This window comes from Condylura cristata, unplaced genomic scaffold, assembly GCF_000260355.1.
Source record: "Condylura cristata isolate star-nosed mole 26May11 unplaced genomic scaffold, ConCri1.0 scaffold00004, whole genome shotgun sequence".
Lineage (NCBI taxonomy): Eukaryota > Metazoa > Chordata > Mammalia > Eulipotyphla > Talpidae > Condylura > Condylura cristata.
In genome coordinates this window covers 11,579,120-11,590,958 of record NW_004567105.1, presented here as the reverse complement: position 1 = coordinate 11,590,958, position 11,839 = coordinate 11,579,120, and the positions used below count along the sequence as shown (strand labels likewise).

At 40.3% G+C, this 11,839-nt stretch overlaps 1 protein-coding gene across 2 annotated transcripts in view; it reads left to right on the top strand.

Moving 5' to 3' along the window:
- Positions 1-1,660: 1,660 nt before the first annotated feature.
- The window catches only part of UTP20 (UTP20, small subunit (SSU) processome component, homolog (yeast)), an 82,725-nt gene continuing 72,546 nt past the window's right edge, over positions 1,661-11,839 (top strand). For both annotated transcript variants that reach the window (XM_004675758.2, XM_012720371.1), the window contains exons 1-10: positions 1,661-1,853; positions 2,638-2,718; positions 5,562-5,628; positions 5,742-5,874; positions 6,311-6,499; positions 9,094-9,175; positions 9,845-9,982; positions 10,418-10,573; positions 11,108-11,254; positions 11,339-11,473. In XM_004675758.2, coding sequence (XP_004675815.1) covers positions 1,809-1,853; positions 2,638-2,718; positions 5,562-5,628; positions 5,742-5,874; positions 6,311-6,499; positions 9,094-9,175; positions 9,845-9,982; positions 10,418-10,573; positions 11,108-11,254; positions 11,339-11,473 — 1,173 coding nt within the window. In that variant the 5' untranslated portion in view covers positions 1,661-1,808. The remainder of the gene's footprint in view (positions 1,854-2,637; positions 2,719-5,561; positions 5,629-5,741; positions 5,875-6,310; positions 6,500-9,093; positions 9,176-9,844; positions 9,983-10,417; positions 10,574-11,107; positions 11,255-11,338; positions 11,474-11,839) is intronic.

Here is an 11,839-nt window from a genome sequence, read left to right as displayed (position 1 = left end):
GCTTCTATCTCATTGGCTCTCTTGCCCATTTTCCTGGTCACTCACGGTTAAATGTCAACACACTCCAGGATTCAGCTAAGATCCGCCTTTTACTCACTCTCTCCATAAATGATCTCATCCAGTTCCACTGCCTTAAATACATCACACTTGGCGGCAGTTAAGTATGTATGTAAGACACCTCCCCCAGCCTCTAGGCAGGAGTGTATTCAATTGCTTTAGTATCTTGCTTAGCTATCTAAGTGTAACCACCTCAGACTAAATATCCGAACAGAACCACTATTATTATCTGTCCTGTTCAACTCAGAAAAAGTTTATGAACACAGTCCATAAAAATATTTGTCAAATGAGGAATATCATGAATATACATATGTCATATAACTACTATACACACAACTGTATGTACAATTTATTTGGCTAACTGACAGAGTAATAGCAAAAACAGTGCTTTTGAAGTTGTGCAGAAATTAAGAGTTTTCATTATAATGCCTTTGTAATGATTCTATTTTATTTAAAACATAGTGGTTAAGAATATCAGATATAGCTCTGTCAAACTGCCACGTCCTTGTTTTTCCTTTCATCACAAACTTACAGGGCAGTGCAAGGGGCAACCCTGGGCCCCCCAAACCTGCCTGCTCTAAATAGGTTCTTCCATCTACCATATCAAGACAAAACATGCAATACAGAAAAGACAAAGAATATAGTTTCTAAATCAAACATCCAAAGTCACCCAGCCCCTCGTGGGTAAAAGTCCACCCAAATGGAACTGGCCCAAAGCAAGGCCTGAAAGCTGCCACAGGTCTAACTGACCTTCCAGCCAGGAAAATGGTCAGAAGGGGCTAGACAAGCCTGGGAGGAAAAAAGCAAAATCAAAGCTAAGATAAACGCTGCCTTCGAGAACCTCCGCACGGGTCTCTGGCCCACATCTGTGTCACCCAGTCCAAGCCATGAAACAAGAGCCGCTTCTTCACGTCTCTCTGCTCCCTGAGCCTCCTCAGGTCTCCCTTTGGTTCTCCATCCTGCTTCCTTCCTGCTCAGTCTCCACTCCAGATTCCTCTCCTCCCTGCTCAGCTCCACCCTCCCTTGGGTGGGGCAGGGAGCCCGGCACCTCCTCTTTTCCTAGGGACCGCCCCCCCAACTTTCAAAACGAGATTAAAATATATACTTCACAAACCATATACCAGAGACATTTTGCGGGGGTGGAGTGGGGAATGGGATCAAAAACGGGGGGTGGGGAGGGAAGTGCACGGGATTATGGTGATGGCACACGGATGACTTGGTGATGGGAAACCCGCGGGGATTACAATTGAGATGGGGAAAAAAATGTACAAAATGATGTAAAAATAAACTGTTATAAAATAACAAAAAAAAATATATATATATATATACTTAGAGTGTTCACAGCGCGCTTTACGGTGAGAAGTATTGCGGTAAAGAGTTCTGCGGTCAGCGCACACAGCGGGGGCAATGGCTGCTAGCTGGTTTTCCTTTATGGTAAAAATACACATTTTTCTGACTTTACTAAGAAAAACACCCAGTCCACGCCCACCTTCCTGCGCCGCAGCCTTTCCCCACCCGGAGGCAGCCGGGAGGGGGTGCGCCTGCTCCTTCCGCTCCTTCCGCTCACGTGACCGGCTCAGGCTCCTCCCCGCCTCCAACATGGCGGCGCCCAGGGGCTCTCGCCGCACGTGAGAGTCTCCGCACCTGGGAGTCGGAGAGTACTAGAGTGTGAGCCACTTTCCCTTACTTACAATCAGTTGCAACCTTCCGACCCGTCGCGAGGCCCTCGCGGCCGCTCCCCCTCTGTAGCCATGAAGACAAAGCCCGTTTCCCACAAGACCGAGAACACGCACCGGGTAAGCGAAGAAGCTTGAGCCAAAAACGTGGATTCCTGGTCTCAGCGGTGGAACTGACTCTGAACAGCGCTCAGGGGGCGTAGTGGTTTGGGCGGAGTGTAAATCGCTTCTCTGGAGACTGTCAAAAGTGGGATACTCTCCGGGAATAGTAAACATGAGGTGGGGAAAGGAGTCCGGGTGGCAGATTTTGTTCTTGGTGGGGCCCGGCCTGCCTGGGAATTTCCTTCCATCTAGAGTTAACTGATTGATTATAGGCTAATTGCTTACGGAGTGTTCTCCCCTGCTCTTCTGCGGAATCGAGGGAGGGAGGGGTTGTCGGCAGAAGGGAGTTGATTTTATGTTCAGGGCTACTGAGTTACTTTATGTTTACCCCTTAAAGGTTTGAGAGTTACTTCATTTACTACACAGTAGTAGTTCATTATGTGTTTAAAATACTATTGTTGCAACGACTTGGACTGGTCTCTGTGCTTGTTGGGGGTGTAGGTGGGCCGGTGTGAAATGCCACCTCGCCTGCCTAGCTCTAAGTCTATCTAACCAGCTTGGAAATTTGATGCCATAACTGAAAATAACTTGTTTCAAAATTCAGTGTTATGATTACTAATCTGTAATTGCAAGTGAAACATACTGTTATGCATAATGACAACACATGAGGGGGCTTAGTGAAGCTTTAAACGTTCCACTATCTCAAGGAAAAGACACATGAGATTATTATATAACAAACATTTAAGATAAGATGAGTATTAATGACAACACATCTTAAACGTCTCACTTCTCCTTCCCCCAGTTTCTTACATTTGCAGAACGACTAGGGAATGTGAATATCGATATTATTCACCGGATTGACAGAACTGCAAGCTATGATGAGGTAAGAGAATCTTATATTAGCCTATTTTCAAGTATTCATAGTTAGGGCTTTCTTTTTCTTTCTTTCTTTTTTTGTCTCCTTTAGTAGAAGTGAAATGTTTTTCAAGTTATTCCTTTCTGAACATGAAATGCATTAGATTATTTAATACAGTAGCCACATATGACAAATTAGAAATAAATTAGAGTAGATTAAAAATCCAAGCACCGGGCCCTCCCTAGTGGCGCAGCGAGTTAAAGCACAGCACTGAGAATCTAAAGCCGCTTCTGCATGAGTTCGATTCCCGCCTGCCCCGGAGGTGACCACATGGCGTGGCAGACCTCTCCTGACCCGCCCGCTGCTCCCCTCAGCAGTGTACTTCGTCGATCTGCCTGTTCTGTTCCCCACTCTGTCTCTGGTGAAGCCTCTCACCGCCCCTGAGCCTCTGGCCTGTACCCCAGTTCTGTATGCACAAATAAATAAATCTTTAAAAAAAAAAAAAATCCAAGCACCAAGGAGCCATATGTCACTTATTGCTGTCATATTGGACAAGTGCAGATATGGAAAATTTCCATCACTGTAGATATGTTGAACGATGCTGTGTTAGACAATTAAGTTGACACTCAGCTGGGCTTCTGTGATTCTATCTTCTCTCTTTCCCATGTCTAGTCCCAAGCACTGGTACACATACATATTTCTTAAGCTGCAATTTTATTTATTACTTTTAGGTGGCAATTTTATAGAAATATTAAGAAAGTCACCTTTCTCAGGTGTGGTTTCCTCTATAAAGAGAAAGGGGCTAGACTATATGTATCTTTTTTTCAATTCTAATCCCCATCTAATTCATTCAAACCTCTACTTTAAAATCTGCATCAAGTTATTTCTCTGCTAGCCTTCTAAGGTCCTAGATAGTACACCTTTAATTTAGGGGTTGACCTCAGTTCTTAATTATTGTTCACTTGGCTCCAGTCACACTCTGTTCATGTCTCTTTGCATGCATTTTCTTACTGTGTGAATTCAGCATATTAAATGGTATTACCTAAGTAAGAATATAATGCCTTGGGAACACATTGATGAAACCTAACCTAAATTCTTTGGGGAGTAAGGTGGATTGTCAAACAAGGGATATAAACAAGGCAATACCTGAGTTCAATCTTGCTGTTCATAAAGGCTTTAGCATGACATAGAGGACAGGAAAGGATTTTTCTAACTAAGGCAGAAATCAGTGTCATAGAACAGAAGTTAAAGAATGCATACCACACTCAAGAAGCTGCTGAAGAAATCATCAGGGATCATAAAGGGCTTCATATATCAAGCTAATTATTTTTTTTTTTTTCCCTGAAGCTATAGGGTATCTTTCTAAGACTGTAAGGCAGGGAATAGGTGACATGATCAGGCTTAACTTTTAGACCTCTGTAATATAGAGGGGAGGAAAGAACAGGACAGGGCAATCATTTCATGGATCTGACTGTTGTCTAAGTATAGTAGCAACAGTGAAGACAGAGAAAGGAGAAAAAATTCCAGAGATGTTGGAGCAGTAGAACTAGATAATAAAGAAGTTGTGATGCTGGCCAGTTTCAAGGGGTGAGGAAAGAGACTCCCTCTCTGTAGCGTAGAGATGCAAGTCATGTGGCAAAGGACAGGGGACATAGTCTCCCCGGGTGACTGCCTCATGCCACTTCCCCAGACTCAAAGGATCCCCTTTCTTCCTTTCTAGTCTGTCTACCTGTTGGTTTTCTTTCATGTTTATTTTTTAAACAAAACACAATGTAAGGATTTCTTTTCTTAAGACTAAACATTTGCATACTCTTTGTCCATGTGCTTCAGTATGTATTTGTTCTCACCTGCTTTTGCTTGTTCACTGTACACATACATGGAGGGTAGTAACGTACTGGTTTGACCTTCAAAGTACTTTGTATACTGTGTTAACAACCTAAACACTATGGTGGTGAATGCAAAAAAATCTTTATTTTTTTGCCTAGGAGAACAATATTGAGAGTTTGGTGTATGTGTTTTTTTTTTTTTTCATGCAAAATTGTGCAAACAAAGAGGTCTTTTAAAAAAGACTTTCACCACTTTGAGGGCCTATAGCCTCATTCATCAGAGATATGTTTTAATGACCATGTAATATACTCTAGTTATACCAGTTTCCTGTCATCTGTTTTATGTACAATAAATTTGAGTAAACATTTTTAAACTTGTATGTTTGCAGATTTTTAAAGAAATGTTTCCAAAATGGAAATTGCTTAGTCCAAGAAATTTTTTTTAAAGATTTATTTATTTATGCATACAAGAACTGGGGTACAGGTCAGAGCAGCAGGAGCAGTGAGAGGATTCATCAGAGACAGAGTGGGGAGCAGAACAGGAAGATGAACAGGCAGCTGTGAGAATAGGTCAGGAGAGGCCTGCCATGCCACGTGGGTCACTTCCCTGGCCAGGGGTTGAACTCGTGCTGCAGTGGCTGTGGACAGCTTCATAGTGCGGTGCTTTAACCTGTTGCACCAGCAACGAGGGCCTGCCAAGCAATTTTTAGCTTTAACAAAAGTGCATGTAAACTTCCCCACCAGATTATAGCAATAATACAGAAAAAGGTTTTCTTCCTTGGTGTGACTGTTATATGAGTATAAAGAATTATCTCTTGTACCAAATCAACAAAAACATTTTATTTTAATCATTTGTATATATTGTACTTCTGATATTTTTTTAAAGCCTGCTTATTTAAAGCCCTTATAAAAAGTCCATTTTTAAACGGTTGATTATCATCATTGTGTTAAGATAACATTATTCTTATTTATTTTGTTTGTGGTTTTACTTTGAGTTCTCTAATTAGTGGACTGGCATTAATGCACTGCTTTTTATCTTGACAGGAAGTTGAAACTTACTTTTTTGAGGGTCTACTGAAATGGAGAGAATTGAACCTTACCGAACACTTTGGTATTTCCTAATTTTGTTTCTATTCTATTTATTTGTCATTTACGTTTTATCTGTTCAAACAACTAAGTAGTTATAGATAGAAAAGTAGAACATTTTTTCTTTTTTAAACTCAGGGAAATTTTACAAAGAAGTTATTGACAAATGCCAGTCATTCAATCAGTTGGTCTATCATCAAAATGAGATCGCTCAAAGTTTGAAAACTCACCTGCAAATCAAGAACAGTTTTGCCTATCAGCCACTTTTGGAGTAAGTAGAATGTTGAAAGAAAGTTTAATGACATGTATCTGAATTTATAGCCACATTCACCTCAGGTCTGGTGTTTGTAATTTTCAGTCAAGAATTTACCTTTTGGGTAGAGCAGAATATTTGGTATTATGATAAAGCATAACTTTAGGGGGGTACTTTTTTTTTGCTTTCATTTTATGCTTTTAAGAGAACCCAGTTTCTCTGTAGAAATGGTTGACCATAACTTGTGATGGAGAGGACCTTCTTGTTTTAGTCTGATAGTCTTAGCTGAAGTCTTTAAATGTGAAAATTTAATACCTCTCAACACTGGTTTGGAAAGTTTAATCCTGTGATCAAAAGTGATCTACTCTCATTTATGAAATAGATTTGCAGTCTTTTTAAAAAAAATTCCTACGTATCTTAGAATCTGCTTAATTTCTGCTTATTTTTAATCCAGCTTGGTTGTGCAGTTGGCTAGAGATCTCCAGACAGATTTCTATCCGCATTTTCAGGATTTTTTCCTGACCATCACCTCAATCTTGGAGACTCAGAACACAGAGTTGTTAGAGTGGGCTTTCACCTCACTGTCCTATCTTTACAAATACCTGTGGCGACTGATGGTGAAGGACATGGCCAGTATATACAGGTAACCCTTTTTTGCTCTAGTGTGGATGAATTGCTTTTCTTTGAAACTTTATGATTTAATGCTGTTGAGTACATTTAGAAAGTTGTGCAACCATCACCACACCAGTTTATGAACATTTCCTTTGTCTCCAAAAGATTTATCATGACCTCCTTCACAGTCAATCCTGCTTTCCTTCATTATCAGTTTTGAGAGTGAAAGCAATGTGCACATATATTCAGTATATTCAAGATTCCTGCTGACACTTGTGTACTTGAGACCTCTAAATAAAATGGGCCTGTTCAGTAGTGATTTTTTTGAGCATTTCAGTTTTATAATTTGCTATTTGGGGGGCAGCTTTGCTATTTGACAAGCAGGAGAGAATTTCTGACTCCCACAGTGCATTTAGTTACAAGACTTGTAACACTGGTCCCTCTTCCTTGCAAACCTGACTCTTTGGTGCTAATGTAAGCTTGAATTGCCTTTTCTCTGGCTTCTGACTCCAAACTACATTCCCAGAACAGTCCTGGGAAGTTGGGTTCTCTGGCAAAAATGATCAACTGTCTACTACACCAGTCTGCACTGACTTAACCTTCTCTGATCTTCAACTGTTGAAAGCATATCCCCCACTGTCAAGACCTGGTTTGATTCTAGAACCTCTACAAATACCCCCTAGTACCTTGACCAAAAGTGAAAGCTTTATACTCTGAACCCCTCTGGTATTTGACCAGTTTATGTGACACAGCTTGTTTTCTAATTGTTTGTTCTTAACATAAAGGTGCCTTCTACAAACATGTAAACTTTTGAAGAATCCCATCTTTAATATCTGTATTTCCCTGATACATACATACTTATTAAAATGAAAGATACAATATTTTTAAACAAAATTTAGACAGGCAAAGAGAATGAATTCCATAGTAACTCTTTGTTTAAAGTAGGGAAAGATTTTTGTAGTCTTTTAACCTTGGACTTTATTTGGTGTCTTGATTATATCTACATACTTCATTTATCACAGGAATATGTATGACTGCTCTTTACCCTGCCCCTCAGCCCCCAAGGTGTGGGTATGATGTAAGACTAGGTTTTGTTTATTGTTTACTTTCCACCTTCCCATCCCCCTATTCTCCTTTGTCCCACTCTTTACATCACCCTATTTCAGTAAAGAAACGGGACATTTTTCCAGCCTTTACTAAGTTCTCTATGAAGTTTTAGATGGAACATATTAAAAACTAGTATTACCTTGTAGGGGTTTTCACTTGAGCCTTATTGAAGCCAGAAGCAACACCTCCCCATTCAAATGAACTCTTCCCAGTCATTCATGTGTTCAGAAAATGTCCTCACTGTCCGACCCTGGTTGGTTGTCCAGTTTCTGACAGTGACACCATCTTTCTTGACACCTGAGCCACCTTTGACTCAGATGTCTTTAAGGACTCCAAATTCTCTTGATTCTGTTACTCACATTCGCTTTTGGTTTTGTGGATATTCATGGAATGTGGTGTGTCAGGCACTTAAGACACAGTCACAAAGCAGATAAACATCTTGTTTTTTTGCCATTTGCATTTTTGTGGTGGGAAGACATCTTGATCGTGTGCCCTGCGCGTGTGAGGAACAGCAGGGAGGCCTGGGTGGTGGGGTAAGTGTGTGTAATGGAAGAGGAATTTGGTGGCGGCAGGGACGTGGCAGCAGGAGGACCAGTTGATCACCAAGGGCCTTAGGTGCCGCAAGGCTTTTCATGCCATTGCAGGGACCATTGAAATGTCTCTTGGATTTTCCCTTTGCCTTTCTGTCTTCATTAGCCATCTCTACATCCTTGTTTACCCAAATTTCCATGATTTGAGCAGTTTTCTAGTCGGGCTGCCACATTCTTCCTTTACTTTACCCTAGGTACTGCTGTGAAATTAATCTTAAATATTTATTTCTTACCCTACCAATATTTATTAGTACCTTCAGTGAGCAAGGAATTATTAAGTACTGGGGACAGAGCAAAAACAGAGATGGTACTCCATGCTTTCCTATCATTAGGGAGACCACTTGTAACCGTGCACGTCTCCAAGAGATGTTTATTTTCAGCTGTATGACCTCAAGCAGGTTGCTTAGTCTTTCTGCCTCAACTTCAGGCAAGTGGGAACAAAAGTCCCTACCCCTGTTGGGCTGTGTAGGGGAGGAGGCTGGAGCAAATCTCTCCGGGGATCTAAAGTCGTGTCTCCCTGCTTGGTAGTCACAGCCCCCTGCTTACCCTGCACACCTGCCTGTGGTTGCCTTCCCAACACACATCGGCCTTCCTCTCTTAGACTGGATGCAGTCTCCTTGTTACCTCTTGACCCTAACCTACCTTAAATCATTCCTGTCCTCCATGACTCACTGCATATTTCAACTTCTCACATATAAAGTATATATGTCGTATTCTTTACTGTAAAGTCATCAGCATTGATTAATTTCTGTGACCTTCCGTCTTCTACTCACCATGTGGGTTCTTGCTAATCAAATGAGGCCTTAACCTGCTGGTGTCACACCTCCTGTGTATTCTTTGCTTCCACAGCAAGGTGGTGAACATAGAGTTGGGTGTGTAGTGTATCTAAGATTATCATTAACTCCACGTCTTATTTTCTTATTTTTAGCATGTACAGCACACTCCTGGCTCATAAAAAATTACATATAAGAAATTTTGCTGCTGAAAGCTTTACTTTTTTGATGAGAAAGGTTAGTCTGATTTTTTTTTTTTTTAAAGATTTATTTATTTGTACATACAGAACTGGGGTACAGGACAGAGGCTCAGGAGTGGAGAGAGGCTTCACCAGAGACAGAGTCGGGAGCAGAACAGGCAGATCGACGAAGTACACTGCTGAGGGGAGCAGCCGGCGGGTCAGGAGAGGTCTGCCACACCATGTGGTTACCTCTGGGGCAGGCGGGAATGGAACTCATGCGGAAGTGGCTTTAGCTTCTCAGTGCTGTGCTTTAACCTGCTGCGCCACCAGGGAGGGCCCCAGTTAGTCTGATATTTTACATATTTGTTGCTCATTAAGTCTCAAAGTCTAATGAACAGAAACATCTTTTATGATATGGTTAATATGTACTAATACTGTGTGTGTGTATGTGTGTAGACCTTTTGAATTTATCTCACATAAGGTTGTCTTTGCTCACTGATGTGAAATAATTTGAGCCATTTTATTTGATTTAGGTTTTTGGTTCAGTGTATATATACCAAAAGTGCCCTCTAGGTCAAGTCAGGAAACAGTGAGATTCGTAGGAATCAGAATTTGTCTTAATTATGTTTTAATATGAAGATACAGAAGAGCAGATAACATTTCTTCATTTAGATGTGTTTAGGTTGTAAATACAGTTTCCCTTTGCATTTTTTTTGTGTTTCAGGTTTCTGATAAAAATGCACTTTTCAATTTAATGTTTCTTGATCTTGATGAACATCCAGAAAAGGTGGAAGGAGTTGGACAGTTGCTCTTTGAAATGTGCAAGGGAGTTCGGAATATGTTTCACTCCTGCACAGGAACGGTAAATAACCAGGAGGAATGTTTTGAGTCTATGTGAAAGGGATTAAAAAGAAAACATGTAAGATATATGGAAATGATATGGAAAGACTTAAAGCCTAGAATAAGTAGAAAACACTGAATGGGAACCATTACAGCTTTAATAACAGAGCTTACCTGGGGCTCTTGGTGACTGTTTTTACTTCTAGTATCCTTGTTCTTCCTTGTGGGATCCTAGAAATAACAGAAATTGATTAATGAACAGGACATGGGCTATGTACAATACAAAGTAGCTTGGAAATTTCTTTTGGGACATACATACATACATACTTCACCACCAAAGTGGTCATATTTAGTTAAGATAAATAAGCGCAGTGTGGAGTAATTAAAGTGGAAGGTAGCAGTTAATACTTTTAAATGAATTTATGTCTTCATTTTCATGATTCTTGGATTCCCATAGGCAGTGAAGCTAATTTTGCAAAAATTAGGACCAATTACTGAAACAGAGGCTCAACTACCTTGGATTTTAATTGGAGAAACACTCAAAACTATGGTCAGATCTACTGCATCCTACATCTACAAGGAGCATTTTGGTATATTTTTTGAATGTTTGCAAGTAAGTTTTAATTTTCAAGGGTTTGTATGTAAAAAGGAGTTGATTATCATTGATAGTTTAATAGACTGCTCCTGTGTGTTGTATTTTATAATTGTTTTATTTATATTTGTACATACGTATTAGGACTTTCCTTCTCTTATCCCATTCAATACTTTGATTTGATGACTTTGAGCTGTGTAGAGCGTAGGCTTTGTAGCCAGCCTGCTTTGTTTGAACATTGGCTTTCTCACTTAGTGCTAGTGTGACTTGGAAATATACTTTAAACCTCTAATCTTCATACTTTTCATCTAGTAAGTGGAAGTAATAATACTGGGTTGCTATGAGGATGGTAGGTTAATACTTAAGGGCTGAGAAAAGTGTTGTCAGAAATATCAGCTGTTACTATCACTAGTGACCAGGAGCCAGTAAATGCATTTTTATTGTTCAAAGCTGAAGAATGAAAATTTGAACTGCTTCATATACTCTCTTCGTTTTTACATTTGATGAATTTGATACTTTATAGTTATCCCCTCCATTCAATTTTCTCATTTGCAGGAATCACTCCTGGCTCTACATACAAAAGTAACCCAGACTAACTCTGGTGAAAGTTCTGAACAGGTAAAAAGGTTGTTGGAAACATACCTAATTCTTGTGAAACATGGAAATGGATCGAAGATAACCAAACCTGTTGGTGTTTGTAAGGTGAGTTCCCAAGGTAATTTCCTTGGAGTCTGTCCACTAAAAGCTGATTGCTAAGTGTGCTTTGCTTTTTCTTTCATTGTGCAGGTACTGTCTCAGTCATTCCAGGTAGCCCATCTCTCCACATCTTGCCGGCAGACCCTCTTGGATGTAATTTCTGCTTTGATGCTAGGTGAAAATGTTTCCTTGCCAGAGACCCTCATCAGAGAAACCATTGAAAAGGTAATTTATTTCACCAAATGTTGAATAAGCCTCCTGGGGAATACAGATGAAGTATATCAAAGGCTTTCCCTTCAGGGAGTTGGTAATCTTGAGGTCTGACAGAAGTGAACAAAACTGTGATAAGGGAATTCTGTTCAGTAAATATTCAGCTAACATATCTCACTTACCACATACTGGGAATGGCCTAGGTCTTCCCCAGTGGACAAAATCGTTCCTGTGGTTTTGATTGCTAGGGTAGTGGGACCTGTGGAGGGAGCACTTATAGCTTATTCTGTTAATACTATATTGAACATAATGATTAATTCTTCCTGGGGTTGAAGGACAGAGAATACTTTTAAATAGCTTAAGTAGCAAACCGCCTGTCAG